Source organism: Nilaparvata lugens, chromosome 2 (genome assembly GCF_014356525.2).
Source record: "Nilaparvata lugens isolate BPH chromosome 2, ASM1435652v1, whole genome shotgun sequence".
Classification (NCBI taxonomy): Eukaryota; Metazoa; Arthropoda; class Insecta; order Hemiptera; family Delphacidae; genus Nilaparvata; species Nilaparvata lugens.
Genome location: NC_052505.1, coordinates 56,234,299 through 56,252,614, shown reverse-complemented (window position 1 = coordinate 56,252,614; position 18,316 = coordinate 56,234,299). Strand labels below are relative to the sequence as shown.

At 33.0% G+C, this 18,316-nt stretch overlaps 1 protein-coding gene across 3 annotated transcripts in view; it reads left to right on the top strand.

The window, feature by feature from the left end:
- LOC111054906 overlaps positions 1 to 8,921 on the top strand; it is a 544,055-nt gene extending 535,134 nt beyond the window's left edge. For 2 of the 3 annotated variants that reach the window (XM_039419914.1, XM_039419912.1), the window contains 2 exons: positions 64 to 170; positions 5,831 to 5,956. In XM_039419914.1, coding sequence (XP_039275848.1) covers positions 64 to 170; positions 5,831 to 5,956 — 233 coding nt within the window. Of the gene's footprint in view, positions 1 to 63; positions 171 to 5,830 lie in introns of all 3 variants that reach the window. The other variant, XM_039419913.1, reaches the window with a different exon arrangement.
- The last annotated feature ends 9,395 nt before the right edge of the window (positions 8,922 to 18,316 follow it).

Below are 18,316 nucleotides of genomic sequence, written 5' to 3'. Positions count from 1 at the left end.
AATCAAGATAACAATTATTCATTCTAGCGATTTTCTTAAATAGAATTGCTGTATTCCTTTCAGATATGACCACTGCCCAGATAGAGTCTGAGAATACACAAATGACTAATGATCTCTATCGTTTATTAAAAAAATATACAGGACTACGGAATTTAATTCGAGAGTTGAAAGTAAGTAGCCTAATACTTTTATTTTAAGTCAGTTTTTGGCTGAAATCAATTTATTTAAAACTTCACCTGTCACTTTTCTCACAGAAATCTATATAAAAGCTGCTATCATGCTAAAAGCTTCAATTTTATCTTATTTTGAAGTGTCATTATTTTGATTCAAATAACTTGGGTGAACTCATCTCATTATTATAGAATTCACTTCAAATTATTAGCATTGATTCGATAAAGTTATCCATGCGGAATGTTGAAAATTCAAATGAAATCGATTCTCACTAAAGAAATAGGTTGTGCATTATAAACTTGGCTATATACAGAGTGTCCCACCAAGGTTGTAACAGCCGTTGATCATAGATTCTACTCGACATTTCTGACAAAAAATGTTCAGTAAACTTTTTTCCTAACGACCTTGGTTTTCGAAATATATCAATCTTTTGATATTTTTAGAATATGCCTGCAGAAAAACGTTTACTGAACATTTTTTGTCAGAAATGTCGAGTAGAATGATCAACTGCTGTTACAACCTTGGTGGGACTCTCTGTACATAGAGTAGGCCTATCCCACGAAAGGTGTAACAGCATATTTGCAGTTTTCACAACTTTGGAATTTGAATTTTCCTAACAAGTTTATAGCGCAGCCTACTCATTCAGAAGCTTTAAGAATGTTGAAGTTTTGCATGATTGAAAATATATTGTTACCCTGAATAAAAAATCGTGTAAAAAACTCTTTAAAATTTGGCTTTGAACTCAACGAGTGCACTTTTTTTAAAGTTAAGTGCTCATAAACAATCAAAAAACGTCAAATGAAAAACAAATCTTTTGGAATCTTTCTGGAAATTCCTCCTTTTTTCCAACCATATCGTTAGAATTAGATTCTAACTGATAGGCGTAAATTAGGACAGAAAGTTCTCGATTAATCTCGAAAACTGAGGTCGATAATATAATATAAGGAAATTTTATTGTTTTTTTTTTTTTTTTTGTAGAAAATTTCATGTAGAATCCTCGGATACTGTTACATCTTACTTGAGACACTATCTACAAACTCTCAAATTTTCAACGTAATGGTTGGTTAGCCTACTTTAATTACTACATCCATTTTCTCATTGTTCTATATTTTACATAATAAGAATATTATTATATTGATGAAAAATATAATATCATAAATATGGTTCCTTTATAATCATACAGAATGAATAGCCAAATTTTGATATATTATTATTATTATTATTATATTATTATTATTATTATTATTATTATTATTATTATTATTATTATTATTATTAATATTATTATTAGTCGTAGAGCTCCCGAAGTGGAAGACGCTGAGTAAAATCATGATCATCGATTTTTATTAGACTTGGCGGTTTTCTTGTTCGCCCACCAGCTTTTCATTCTCTGAGAAAATGCAGCTTTTCTTTCTTCACTCTATCGTGTGCCAACTCTTGGTGCTTTTATCTCTGGAATAATTTCCCATTTGTTCACTTTTGTTTTGAAATTATTTCTATTTTTAATTTCATCATCAGTAATTCCTGCCAAAACTAGATCTTTCTTAACATTCCTAATCCATTCTCATCCAAAGGCAAGCGAAGCTACATATTTTACTATTTTTTTTATGGATCTATGGTCAGGGAGCCTCATGATATGACCATAGAATTTTAGACGTCTTTTTCTCATGTCTGTTACAATATTTGAATGTTGCTCAACTGTGCTATTTTTCTGTAATCTATAAACATTCTTAGTTAATCTCGGACCTAGAATTTTTCTAATTATTTTCCTCTCTTCTTTCTTCAAATTTTCTAGATCAGCTTTCATGTTGAGATTTAGGGTCTCACTGGCATATAGCATTGATGGCTTTATTACTGTATTATAATGTCTAATTTTAGTGTGAAGAGACAAGCATTTTTTATTGTAAATGGATTGCACCAGCCCTAGGCCTTTACGAGCTTTCTTTATTCTATCCTGCTGTGATAATCTCTCCGAAATAACCTCTCCTAAATATTTAAAACCTGGAACCCTGTTGATTGTTCCATATTTAGTTTGTAGTCTGGTAACTTCTAGGTTTGTGGTTGTGAACACTGTTTTTTCGAAGGATATTTGTAAGCCAACTTTTTCTGCACATTCTTTCAAAGTTTCTATTTGTTTTATTGCAACTTCGCCTGAGTCTGCCATTATTGCAAGATCATCCGCAAAAGCCAAATAAGGTATTTGTAAATTATTTTTCTTGGTCCCAAGCGTGATTGGCTTCCAAAGGTTTCTTTCTTTGAGCTGCTCCTCTCACTCTTCCATTACTCTATCCAGAACTATGTTGAATAGCAACGGAGACAATCCATCACCTTGTCTGACGACAGTCTTTATCTCAAACGGTTTTGACAGTTTTCCCATGAACTTTACTTTGGATATTGTATTAGTTAATGTTTTTTCTATCATTTTCCGAGTTTTCTGATCTAGTCCTTTTTCTTCAAGAATTTTGAAAAGTGTGGGTCTGTGGATTGAGTCGTAAGTCTTTTTGAAATCGACAAATACGTAGACTGTTGGTTTTCCATGCATTTTCCTCAACTTTGTAATCAATTTCAAATTTAGTATCTGTTCTGAACATGATCTGTTTGGCCTGAAGCCAGCTTGCAAATCAGAAATTTTGGGCTCCAATTGGTTTTGTGCTCTTCCAAGAATACAGGCTGATAGAACCTTTTATGATACAGCGAGTAGGGAAATTCCTCTAAAATTATTTACATTTGTTTTGTCCCCTTTTTTGTGCAATGGATGAATCAGAGCACATTTCCAATCAACTGGTACTTCTTCTGTGAGCCAAATATTCTGTATAATTTTGGCTAGCTCTTTTCTTGAATTGGGCCCTAGGTTTTTCAGAAACTCAGCTACAATACCATCTTTACCTGATGCTTTGTTATTTTTCAAATTTTTTATGTGATTCACAATTTCTTCCTCAGATGGTGGTACAGAATCCTGCTGTGGGGCTACGATGTTGGATACTGTGAGAGGTTCTAATGGCTCTGGGCAGTTCAAGAGATTCTCAGAATATTTGGCTAATTCTTCACAGTTTTCTTCATCATTCAATGCTAGATTCCCATCCTGTTTACAAAAGCATACATTTTGAGGGGTATAACCTTTGATATAGTTTGAAAAAGTCTTGTAGAATCCCTGTGTGTTGTAGTCTCTAAAATCTGATTCTATTGATTCTAACTGTTGAGCTATGTATTTTCTTTTCACTTGTCTAATCACCTTATTTGCGCTTTTACGTATTTCTAAAAAGTTTTTGTGAGATTCTTCACTTTTATTTGAACTATATTTCAGGAAGGCTTTACTTCGTGATTCAACTGCCTCTTCACATTCCCTATTCCACCATGGATGTTTTTGTTTATTCTGCAATGGTATTTTTCCTTTGGCTATTTCTGTTATTTTCTTCCTGAATTCTTCCCAGTTAACGGCAGGAATTGTTTCCCATTTGGCTATTGTTCCAGATTCTTTGAGATTTTTTTGGTTGAATTTTTGGATTGCTGGCGGTGTTTTTGGCGTTTTTCTTCTTGGGGTAGATTGGACTCGAATTCTAGTTAGATAATGATCAGAGTCTATGTTTGCACCTCGTATAACCTGTACATCACTAATCTCTTACTGGAAATCATATGATATGGCAACGTGATCTATTTGGAATTCTCCCAGTTGACTTATAGGAGATCTCCAGGTTTTCTGTTTCCTTGATTTCTTGTTGAAAGATGTAGAGCTTATTTTCGTATTGAACTGTTGGCAAAGTTGTATCAGTCTCATACCATTTCTATTAGTCATTTTATGTGCGGGGTGTAGACCAACGGTTTTTCTGTATCTCTTTTCTCGGCCAATCTGCGCATTGAAATCACCGAAAAGTATTTTCACATCATTTATTGGTATTTTTGATATTTCAAGTTCTAATCGCTCCCAAAATTTCTCTACATATTCACGGTTTTTCTTGTTGTCAATATTGCATGGTGCATGGACATTGATGAGAGTGTAGTTTTTATTCTTGTATTCCAATCTAAGCTGCATAAGTCTGTTGGTTATGGATTTTATGGTTTTTACAGATTTAATAGGAGATTTCTCGACAATAAAAGCCATTCCAAGCATACAGGCTCCTCTCCCAATTTTTCTATCGGTTCCACTTTTAAAAATTCTAAAGCCATTATAGTCGGTGATTTCATTATCTGGAAATCTTGTCTCTTGTACAGCTAAGATTTGTATTTTTTGTTTCTTCAATTCCTTTGTCAATGAGTAAAACTTTCCCTGTTGAATTAGAGTCTGAATGTTCAATGTCCCAATGTAATTTTTTACGTTGTTCTTGGGAAATTTTCCAGAGTGCTCCGATTCACTCTTGTATCGTGTAGGTCCAGTCTCCCCAGAATCCGAACGACTGGTTGCCACCTTTCTGCTGGGTGGGTGGATTTTACCACCTGGGGTAGTTTTGTCATTACTCACACGACCCATGATTTCACTCTCAATTTTCCCTGTTCTGGCCAAAGCCAGGGGATAGGAACAAGGTTGTTGAGCCTTGTAACATGAATCAGCCGCCACTGACATGTGGAACAGACGCTGTCGTGGTACCGTCACTCACATGTGGAACCGTCGTGCCCTCTGGGTGCTAGTTTTGATCCGCCCTGGGTATTTTATTTCCCCAGTACCCACCATATCTGGTGAGCATTCCCTGAGACTAGCAACTCCCCCAGGTTATTATTATTATTATTATTATTATTATTATTATTATTATTATTATTATTATTATTATTATTATTATTATTATTATTATTATTATTATTATTATTATTATAGCAATATATAGCCTACCGGTATGTGTAGTTTAGTATTGAATTAATATATCCAATTTGATAAATTAATATCTTCTTTGATACCTACATTAACCAAATTATTAGCTACCAGTAGCCTACTTTCCCGCATCACAAGAAATACTTGTAAAATGAAACTAGTAAATTTAGAAACAATATAAACCTTATCATAAATAGTGCCGTATTATAATAATCATGGATTTCTAATAATTTTATAGTTGTTCAACAAAAATTAAGTTACATTTAATAAATTTTGATAAGAGTAATCTCCCACAACTCTTACATTCAAGATTCGCCAGCTCAAGCTCCTATTGCAAGCTGTGTTATAATATAATTTATTGATGATTGAATCTTCATCAATTATTGGTGTGTTACTCACGAGATGAATTATTCATGATAACATCCAAGCATCAAATGGAGTTCAACAGTATAGCTCATCTATTTTAAAATATATTGAAACTACTTCCATACGGTAGCCCACCTACTTTATAATATTATTGTCGCAGACCTGTAACATTGTATTATACTTTGGATGTTTAATTTGTAACTCATAATCCAATCACGATCAACTTATCAGCTAGGCTATTCGATTCATGAATTTTGTTGTCCTATGACAATACAATGTCATTTGAATGTGTAAAAACTAATCAATATAAGTTAGCAGCATTCTTATAAAAAGAGAAATATGATAGTTCCATATTGAACTATTGTGTTGTTCTTAATAATTGAGTTTCCTTCTTTTGTCATTTTTCACTACTTGCAATCAGAGTTACATTGCTCATGATTTTAACGAGTAAAAAAAATTTAGTTGGTGAATTTTTTTTTTGTTTTGTTTCAGACGGAGTACATGAATTCAAAATACTATCCAATATTCCCAAGATACACTATATTGAAAGACTTGATAAAAGACATAATGCATAATCCAGACTATATGGAAGTATGCCATGAAGTTGAGCTAGTCTAGTTACCAGAAAAAATGTTTGATTGCTGATTATCCAAAAGTAGGATTTTTGTAACTAAAACTTCAAGGATGTAATCTATACAGCTCATCTGGAAAAAAATATTGTACTGAGCTGCTTATTTTGAAACAGTGTTATGACCAGAGGCTGATATGTTGTCTACAGTGTGTCCAACTCATATAGAATTTATCGGATATGAAATGTTGAGAATCCCAAGATGAATTTGAGGTAAAGACGTAGTCTACATATGGAAGGCCTATCACTTTATTATTATTATTCACAATAATCTTATAATGAAATTCTCATCAAACTAATAAAGTGTTCTATGATTATTGAATTTGAGTGAAATGAAGCGAGAGTTGAGTCAATATACGAGGAGAGATATTGAAGAATTAGTCTACTGTTGCATAGAATAAACAGATGGTCGGTGGATGGAACAATAATTCATCAAATTAATAATAAACCATTAACTTGTTCTTTTACAATTTTCATACTTTGTCAATTGATTTTCATAAAAAACGCCATCTGTTTTTTCTATGATTTTATTGAATAATAAGCCTTTGTAATCAGTATCGTTGTAAATCAATCCGAAAATGATTATTCAAACAAAATTATGTTGATAACATGACACTATTCAGGCCTATGTATACTGGCTCATTTTCATTTCAATTTGCATAAAGTTTCCGATTTTTGGATATGATATTAGGTAGGTATCTGAATGCAACTGGAAATTTTTATATTTAAAACTCTACTAGAGTCAGCATATAAGTGCAGTTGACAGAAGTGGAGTCATTGATCATTTTGACAAAATAATATTCACAGAAATCAACAATGATGAATAGACAGTTTACTATGGATTTATTACCTGTTTTTCTCTCGATAATTGTAGGTAAGAATGAAATCAATCAATAAATATATCGACTTGGAAATATTGATTAAAATCCCTGTGAATCGTAGATTCCATGTGGAACGCTGCCGTGAATGGATTTTGTTCGAAAGTTACGGGTAAAACTACTTCCATAGCTGACAAGTCATTAGTCATGTCACATGGATACCGGTATGTAACAGCAGAGTGAAATTATTGGTGGGTTGATATCGATATCATGATGTAATAGCTCACATCTCATCAAAATCTCACATTAAGTTACCCACTTGTACATAATATCATCGATCCGCATTTAAATAAAGGGTAGACTGATTTCCACAAATGAATACTATCTATTATTATCACTATATATTATACATTTTTGTTTCCATTGAATATCTGGAGCTGATTGTTAATGCTACTTTTGTTGTTTTTAACGGTTGATTTATTGAACTCAGTATGTAATCTTAATAGAAGTCAGAAGTTGATTGAATAGATACTGTATAACAGTATATTGAGTCACAAATGTCATGAATAAGAACGCCATCATATTTTCAAAGATAGAGACATTCACCTATCGCATATCAAGAGAAATAAATTATTCTCTCTCTCCATTTTCTCATGAAATTTCATCTTGGTAGTTTTCATCAACGAGTAAACAATGCTGTTCAACAGGAGCTCCAACTCAAACCCAGTTTTCCTGATAATTCTGTAAAAAAATCAAAATGGAAAATTTCATGTTTTATACTATATTGATAAGTTATTCTTCGAAAAATATATAATCATTCACAACTTCAAGTTTATAGAGTGTAAGCAGATTGCTATGAATTTGAATCCCATTTTCCTGAGAATGTTTGGAGAATCAACTTTGAAATTCATTTGTAAATGTTTCACATTCAAGAATAATTATTGTATAGTTAAGTAGGTTGGTTTGAATTTCAGCCTCTATCTACTTTATAATGCAATTCAATATTGCTTGATGGGTGCCTTTTTAAATTGTAATGTTTTCACATTTTCATTGCAAAACTGTATTTTTTATAATTTTGCAAATGAAAAGTATCACTTAGCCTACTTTAAAATATGCATTTTTGATGCATGTCTGTTTTTAAAAATATGAGAGATTTAAATGTTGTTAAATATGAGACCCTTGATATAATAATTCTTGTAATATAATAATATTTATTCAGTTAAAGTATTAGAGCCTATATGCTTAGTGATATGATATGACCAGGATTTTACTATTGTTAGCGAATCTGCTGACTAATATTCTTGGCAAATTATGAAATTTAAATCATAATGCATATTTTCTTATCATTGAACATTTAAAGCAATCAATCTTCGTTTGTGAATTTGCAACAATTAAATCATTTCGTGAGGTTGATGATGAGTTAATGTCATTTATAATATTATAGCCCAGGCAATGAATGCTCAAAAAAGGGTATAGAGGGAAATTTTGAGAAAACAATTTTTGACCCCGCAGTTCTGTTTAGAGTACTAGGGAGGTAGACATATCAAAAGTCCTCACCCCTAACCACTGTGGTAAGGGGGTTGGGGTTGTTTTAAGGTACAATTTTTTGATTTCTCGCATAAATCTCAAAAACTATGTATCCTATGGACTTGACTATCATATAACAAATTGAAGCTTACATATCTCTTACAATATTCATTTCACAACTTTTTTCATATCTCCTCTAGTTCTCGAGATTATCCGCTCTTGAAGGAGTGACATTTTTGAAAAATACACGTTTGCCGCCAATTATTTTCTTTTTTTGCTCTTATAACTTCAAAAAAATCGACGGGAAAAATCCTTGTTGATTATGAGCTTATGAAGAATTAAATTCTCTTCAATTTGATGTATAATTCCACACTTTTACGAATTTCTCTGCACTTTTTGCAACAGCTTTAGTGTTGGGTGTGAAATCTTCAATTTTGAAACAATAGACCAATTGACAAAGGAATTTGGAGGAAATTTTTTAAACAAAATTTTTAACTTTGTAGCTTCGTTGAGACTAGTAAGGAGGAGAACATATGAGAAGTCCCCTTTCCTAAGTCATGTGCTAAGGGGATGAGGGTCGTTTAAAAGTTGAATTTTTCAGCGTTTTGCTTCCACGCTCATATCTTGAGAGCAATGCGTTCAACCGACATAGGTAACTATCCAAAAATGAAGATTGGCAAATTCTCTACACTTTTTGTTCCGTGAAATTTTGTGATACTCCCAACAGTTCCCGTGATATTCGCTCTTGAATGTGTGTAATTGTTGAAATAACAGGTTTTTATCCAATGTTTTACTCTTTCAGGGCTTATAACTCTCCAACAATGCATCATAAAAACTTATGCTTATCGTGAGTTCGTAGAGCATTGAATTCTTTTCAAAATGATGTATTGTTTCACTATTCCAAGATTTCCTTTCATTGTTATATCATCTTCAATGTAGGGGGTGAAATTTTCATTGCTGCAACAAGTGTCACCTCAGCGGCTCCACACCTTCAACAGAGGGGATAAAGATGCGTACTTCTGCTATGTTCACCTACAAACTAGTCCAAATGAAGCTGCAGAATTATAAATTGTGTCACAGACAACCTCTTCATATGTCATTGTCAAACAATCAATTGTTGCAGCAATGAAAATTTCACCCCTACATTGAAGCTGCTATAACAATGAAAGGAAAACTGGAAATAGTGAAATAATACATCATTTCAAATAAAATCGAATGCTTTACAAACCCACGATAAGCATAAGTTTTTATGATGCATTGTTAGAGAGTTATGAGCCTGAAAGAGCAAAACATTGGATAAAAACCTGTTATTTCAACAATCACACACCTTCAAGAGCGAATATTTCGGGAACTGTTGGGAGAATCACAAAATTCCACAAAACAAAAAGTGTGAAGAATTTGCCAATCTTCATTTTTGAATAGTTACCTATGTCGGTTGAACGCATTGTTCTCAAGATATGAGCGTGGAAGCAAAACGCTGAAAAATTCAACTTTTAAACGACCCTCATCCCCTTAGCACATGAGTTAAGAATGTAGACTTTTCATATGTTCTCCTCCCAACTATTCTCAACGAAGCTGCAAGTTCAAAAATTTTGTTTAAAAAATTTCCTCCAAATTCCTTTGTCAATTGGTCTATTCCCTAGAGTACTAATCATATTTTTTTGACATTGATACTAATCATGAGTAAAATTGACGCATAGTTTACAATAGCATCACTCTTTTGTTTTTTCTCTCATAATGATTTTATTTTTTAATAAAGTTATATTTTTCAAATAATTTTTAACTTCAACTTACAGAAAAAGTTTTGTAAATCCTTATTTACTTGCATCCTGGGCACATTTTTACCTGGTGCTCACCACAAATTGACTTATTGCATTTTGAGCAATAGGTGGTGGTAAACCTCCTCTTCCTATAATGGCATAAGCCGCAGTACTTTCTTTCTCCTTTCTGAGCTTTCTCAAAATGTGGCTCTTCTGTACCAAGCACTTTATCAATGGTCGTTTTTAGCTCTCTCCTTAGTGTGGGAGTCTCAGCTCGACGGCGCGTAATCCACGGCGTTGTCAGTTGACTGTGAAGATATATGCAGTAGGAACTCTTGCCTGGAAAGTCCGACCTTTTTGGAATTTGGCGAATTCCTAAAAAATTGGTGCACATAAATCACGTACGAGTTTACACTTGACAAGTTCAGAATATTATAAAACAAGCAGAGTGGCCATCTTCGTGTCTTCCTGCTGCAGCTCATATGTTGACACATCTGATCGAGAGTGTCAACTGCTCCTTTTGTTCCATTATATGCTAGTATAATGTCTGACTTTTTTGACTTTTCATCCACTGTTCCATCATCATGCATGTTCGAAATCAGTTTTACGAGCTTATTTGCTTTTGGCTTGTAAGACACTGCCGTTAGGTTGTTGGAGAATAAAAAAAGCGAAGAGTCCACATTTCTATTCTGATACTTTATGTCGACGAATTCAGAGGGCAGTTCAGGCTTATTTTGCTTTATCGTGCCTATTGCTGATAAACCGTATTCTTTCAGAAGCTTCTCGAATAATGGGATGCTCACAAACCAATTATCCATTGTTATGTTCCTATGCGATCCTTTCAAGCTCTCAACCAATTTCTCAACAAAATAACGTGTTGAAACAACTCCTTCCGGCGATGAACCTTTCCCCAGGTAAGGAATAGCATTGAACATGTATTTAGTGTCATTGTCACAAATCATAAGTATTTTTATCCCATACCGATTTGGTTTTTTTGGCATGTATACACGGAATGGGCATCTGCCACGGAATCCTACCAACTGTTCGTCAATTGTGCAAAACGAACTCGGCTGATAATTTTCAGAACAGTTCATTACAAATAAGTCCCAAACCTTTTTTATTGGTACCAGTTTGGATTCTTCGCGACGTTCATTCCTTGTTTCACGATCATCAAATCGTATACAATTGATCAAAAACAGAAATCTTTCGGCAGTCATTGTAGCTCGATAAAGATCACCACTGTACTTTGAATCGAATAATAACTTGGCTGATAAATGATTATTATTTAGAGCCGCAGTTAAGAGTAAAAGTCCAATTAGTGCTCTCAGCTGTTCTTTACAAACATCCTTCAATGTTGCATTCACAGCTTTGTAATTTTTCCTCTGCCTCACTATTTCTTCATTTGTCCTAAGGACAATTTCATCGAGAATGTTGTCAGATAGTAGCAAATTAAAACATTTCTCTGGGTCAGGATCGATTTTTTGTGTGTGGCCTGGTCTAACATGGACAATGTTCTTATCTCTTGTCTTACCTTTGTTGGATCCAACTTCTTTGGTTTTTCATGTAAAACCTTTTTTTCCAATAAGCTCTTCTACAGGTGGCACTATCCTTAGCTTAGATATTTCACTCCCTACCTTATCTGCGACTTTAGATGATGATGATGATTGGGACTCCTCAAGGCGTGGTCTTTTCTTCTTCCTCTTCTGCTTTTCAGTTTGTTGATAAGCTTGCTCGATGTGTTGAATCTTTGTAGCTTCATCAATAATCTGGCCTTCATTGCTGGGCTGGAAGTCTGGGTCATCATTGCTGTTATCGGAGAATATCCCCTCCAGAATATCTTCTTCATCTGCGTCAGATTCTCCACCCTCATCTAGCTCATGAAGCATTCGGCGAATACGTTCTTCGTCAGTTCCAGCAGCCATGATCTGGGAAAAAAGTTGTTTTTTTTATAATTGTTATGACTTTTTCAAGGTTTAGAAATTTGTATATATTTATTTGACACATAGGCCTAATGCTAAATCAATAATGATGGGCATAAATGAATTTTATTCAAATGAGTAGATAGAGATAAGATAATTTCATGTACCATTTATCACATAAAAATCCATGTTGAATATCCATCAATACGTAAATTTACGTAAATACAAAAACATCATGTGTGAATTAAACTCATCTAAATTGTCAATTGATACTAAACATGCGTATATCTTACTCACTTAGAATACCCATGAATACTAAACATGCGTATATTTCACTCATTAAAAATATCCATGAATACTAAACATGCGTAAAACAAGCGCGGTGACTTACCGAAATGTCAATGTAGTTCCCAACAGACGGAATATACAGCTCCTTATGATATGCAGTCTTCTATAGGAATGAGACAACAAAGCACTGCTAGACGCCTAGATCTCAAAACCACAGTGGAGGGGAGGAATAGCCGGTTTTATGGCGCCATGCGTAAGAATTACTCATGATTAGTACTCTAGGAAAATGGAGATTTCAAACTCAACACTAAAGCTGTTGCAAAAAATGTAGGGAAATTCGTAAAAGCGTAAAGTTATACATCAAATTGAAGAGAATTCAATTCTTCATAAGCTTATGATCAACATGGATTTTACCTGTCGATTTTTAAAAAGTTATAAGAGCAAAAATAGAAAAAAAATGGTGGCAAACGTGTATTTCTCAAAAATGTCACTCCTTCAATAGCGGATAATCTCGAAAACTAGAGGAGATATGAAAAAAAATGTGGAATGAATATTGTGAGAAATTATGTAAGCTTCAATTTGTTATATGACAGTCAAGTCCATAGGGTACATAGTTTTTGAGTTATAAGTGAGAAATAAAAAAATGGTACCTTTAAACCACCTCCACCCCCTTAGCACAGGGGTAGGGGTGGGGACTTTTGATATGTTTACCTCCTTATCACCCTGAACAAGACTGTGGGGTCAAAAATTGTCTTCTCAACTTTTCCCTCCATAACCTTTCCTTGACTGGACTAATAATAATAAACTCAATGCCAGATTTGAACTATAAACATTTGGGATCCTATAACCAATAATTATTTTGTTAGTAGAATATTGGTTTTATTAGTTTATTCAATGCTCAGAGATCATAATTTAATTATCCATAAATATTTCCTATTTCAATTGACAGGTTCGTCCAGTTGGTTCCCTACTTATTGATTCGATTCACTGTTTGTGTGAATAAATGGGAGAGTTATCAAATATTAGACATTAAATTCATCATTCATGGTGAGCTACTGTTAAGGCTGAAGAGAGAAGGCCTATAATGAAATTTGGACATGTTTTTGCTTTTGTTTATTAATTTAGTCAGCAGTGCCCACTCCCCATATGCCCAGGGATGCACCGCCTCCTCTCCTGAACAACCCAAGTTCTATAGTACCAACCTCTTCAAAGTATCAACACTGTTTTCTTCATGACCCACTGAAAATAGATCTTTTGACCTCCCCACCAAACAAGAAAAGGCGAGGACGCAGTGTCTGCGCCCTCGCCTCTCCGGTGGGCACCCCTGCCTGATGTGATTATCATTTCATTTCTACCAAAAAATTGTTGAATTGAAAGTAATCTACTTAGAATAATAATAAGCCATCTTTGTAAATTCAACTAATTAATATTTAATAATTGTCTCGCTTGAAAATAATATAGTATGATATCGACTCAAAATATTAATGTCACATATCGATGCAAAGTTTTCATGTTCATGATAATCACTTTTCAATAAATAAAATCAAAATGATGTATCATATTATTTTAGAACAACTTCATCCTATGATTAGATATCATTGTTCAACACAATAAATCAAGTACGGTACCTGCAACAGTAGGCAGAAGCCTACTTCTATGATTGAATCATACTCCAATCCAGGCAAAATTAATTACCTACCCACCATACACGGAGTGAGAAAGGAACATATGAATGATTTTTACACGATATGTCACTTCATGTAGCTTTATAGTGATTCATAAATAAGTAAAATAGATTTAAAAAGCAACTAACAGGCATTTCGTCATTATTCGAACCGTTATTTTATAATCACAGCCCATGGTAGTGTAAAGGCTTACTTGGAATTTAGTTTTAAGGTACTTACTTAGCCTATATTAAGCAAGTGTTATAGTATTCATGATAAATTGGTGGTTTAACTTCTAAAAAAAAACCAAACTACGCTTTATGTGGAATATTTGTCTATATAAATAGTCTATGATGATTGAAACTGTAACATCTTTAATCATTCGCCTAAACTACAGAGATTTTTGTGCTTTGTACTGGTTTATAATAATATGATAGAGTTCATCAATGTGAATAGATTCAATGTGATTTTTATAAGATTTTAAAGTGATTTACGGTATCTATTTCGTGTTTGTTATGACAAATGTATTGTCTAGTATAAGATATTTAATGCACATATAGCCTACATGTAAATAAGTTAGTGCTAATCACTAATTTAATAAATAAATTCATTGATATTGATACTGTCTCATAGGCGAATGTTCTGAGAAATAATTCAAGTCAAATTCTTATTTAAATATTCAAAATCAATACTCTGCATTATTGTTACTGCACTCTTGTTCCAATTTGTCATCTCGAATTGTTTTATATTATTCATGAGGAAATTTTTAGTGTAAACCCATTCTACGATAATATCTTCGTACATTTTTTCAAGCGCTGTTTTCGCCCACTCAGAATTTCTTGATCATTTGTCCAATTTATTCACATGGGTTATTCATTAATGATTTTATTCAAACTGAAGCTATAAACAAAGACCCATTTGAGTAATGAATTGAGATATTGGAAAGAATAGAAATTCAAGTTTAATGTATGCATGATTCGAATTTACCAATCCAAAATTATTAAATATTGAATAGGTGCGAAAAGTAGGCCTCGTCGATACTTATCAATGTGCAACAAAGTATTCTGATTGTCAAGTTATGAATGACACAATTTAAGGCCAGCTTTGGAAAACTCACATCTGAAATTGAATTCTCAATACGGCCTCCATTTTAAAACTAAAAGACGACCATTGAATTTTTTTAAATAAAGAGTGTAATTGAAAAAAATATTTATCTCGATGGAGAGTTCAAGTATAGGCTAGTGATCTCTAATCAAATTTGTTCAGATTTCTCCAAGCATTTTTACTATAATATCCTTTTCATCGTGAACGATAGATAGCCTACAGGCCTAGTCTTACAGGGAGAAATGAGATGGATTAGAATAACTTTTTCACGGTTCTATTTAGAGTAGGCTACATAAAACTACATTCAACTATCCTCTAATGTATCAAATGATACATTCAACATTTTCGGCAACCATCATCACCCATGCACCAGTGTCGTACGAATCTTCTAAAATCATAATATGGTTATGAGTAGTCTCCATCAATTCTTTGAGAAGAATTGAGTTTTTCCTTTGATATACTGTAACTCTTTTAACAAAGTGATGAAGCCATTTTAGTGGAATCCATAGGTCTAGGCTGCGTCGGTCTATTTGTCGATATATCTTTATGCGAAATGGAAATTGATTTTGTTTTCAAATATTGAGTTATTGAAAAGTATATTTTAATGATTACGCTATCAAATTATCCGAACTTGACATTAAAAGCATGCTCATTTGCCAAAATTTATCACATGTATCATCAAAGAATGGAGAAACATTTCCACCACAAGGATGGAGAAAGGCATTATGGAATCAGTGGAGCTGAAAATACTGCATTGCATAGGTAAATCTGGAGGGAAAATTATGAGGTTCGAATCAAATGACCCTGGATTGAAAAATAATAAATTATCTCCATGATCCAAGTTGAACCTTAGGTTGAACTTGGAGGAATCTATGATCCTTACAAAGCTATATATGGCTTGTGACTGAATAATGATGATGATTACTGGTGAAGCGATGCCATGCCTGGTAGCTGGTGGAAACCCCAGAGCAGGGACCAATATAATGATTTCATTATTGTAATTCTGCACAAAATACAAAATCACGCCAAAAGAATAGACTGGACAGTAAATGTTGATACGCTACTCAAACCGTGTTGCATGAAGGATGATGGGTGGATATTTATATATTATTACAAAAATATTCATCTTTAGAATTGAGCAAATATATTTTTTCTTATTATAATTCGTAGGCCTGTTCTATCAAATTGATTCAAAAAATTAATAAATTATTCCCCAAAGCCTCAAAGTATAGGCTACCTACGTAGGCCTATTCTACCATTTTATAGTTTCCAGAGATACTGGCTCATTTTATTATTCCTTCCTGAATTTGGAAAGTGTATTACTTTATCTAAGCATTCTAGTTTTCCAAGAAATTATTCTGAAAAATCCAGCAATTACTTTTGAGAAGGGGTACAGTCCTTTATAGAATGACTGATTCATGATGAAATGTATCTTCACTATAACTGACGTTTCATCCATAATAATTATTATAAATGTTTTTTATTTTTGATATTTCTCGGAAAATACTTTTTAAACAATACTCAGTTCTCTCTAGAATGTTTCTAATTCATATTGTGAAATTAAGGAAATATGTATAACCAAATCTTAATCATTCTTGATGTGGAATGATATATGTCAATTAATCATTGAGCTATTTTTATTAATACAACCCGATCATTATTTTTATACTACTATTTTTTTGTGATAAAGTAATTTTAACTTAGACTTCAAGTTACAACACGAATTAAAAATGGTCTGATAAAAATCATTTTGAACAATGACACTGGAATTTATCATTCTCTCTGTAGGCCTACCTACTATATTCCTGTTCAAGTTCACATTTCATCCTTACGATCAAGTTTACCATTAATATGATGAAAATATATGCATAGCTGTATGTAAGCTCTTCTTATATGGGAATACAAACCTTAGCTCATACATTAAATTAGTCTACGATAATAATCTGAATAAATCTGCTGCAGGAGCTCATCCTCTAGGATTGATACACATCAGTGAAAAGCCGGAATAGTTGATTTCAAATTAATGTCAAGAATAAGCTTATGTATTTTGCTTACTATCCATCAAGTTTCAAGAATACTATGGAATACTACATAACACTCTCATCATAATGATTCACGAACAACTCTCAATCTGAGAGAAGAATCTGTATCAGAAAGAGTTGGAGATATTATTTATAAATTTATCTTGAATGGGAAAATAATGATATAACCTTCAATGCATATATAGTGACTGACTCATTAATGAATCAGTTTCTATTCAATGGTGAAGTAGTTGTAAATCATAAGTTATTACTACTTCATGGCGTATCATATTGAGTTATAAATAAATCAAATTCTATATTTTAAAAATACTTTACCAATATTTCACCAATGGAGTGCTGCACATTCCCATAGTACTTACGGTACCTATCTAGGTCTATAGAAAGACCTTTCTACAGACCTTGATACTTACAGTGACTTGATAAAAAGTGTGGTCAATGCAAGTCTTGTTTTCTATATTCGATAACAACTTCAGCGGCTATTGTAGTTCCCTATTTCAATATTTTCCTTATAGGCCTACTCTATAGCCTCTGTAATAATAATCTTCCATAATCATCACAATCTCATGTCACTAAAATGTGGAGATGCAATTTTTACAAGACTCGATAACATGAATATTTTTCCATACCTGTATTTTCGTTGGAAAGAATTTATATTAATCTTCAATATATGTTAGTTTATTATAGTTACAACAACTCAATTCACTTCCCACTATCTATTAAATTTCATTCTATAATTGATTCACTTATCCACAGTGCATTATGAGACATCTCCAACACAGGCAAAACCAGTAAAAATTAAAAATAGGAGCGTCACATGCCACTTGCCTTGAAAACAGATTCAAAATATTAAATCACCATGCAATGGAAGAGAAGGTAATTTTCATGTTTTCACAATGCAGGGTGATTCATTCATGAATCAATTTGCTTCTCCTCCAAACATTGATAAATATTTTTTCAACTATTTTTCCACATATTGTTAGAGAATTATCTATAGGCAACACAATATTTTTTGTAAAATTGGAAAATTTATGCAGTAAAAGGCTGAATTATTTTCATTCTAGGTTCTGCTTTCCGCATCCTCAAATAGCCAACTCTAGGAAAACAAACATAATTATGCAAGATGAGAATTGATAAACAATCGCCCTGTTAACATTCTCTGTAAATAATTATAGCATATAACATTTTGTTCTCCAATCAATTTTTGCGTTTCGTGTACGGTACATAATGT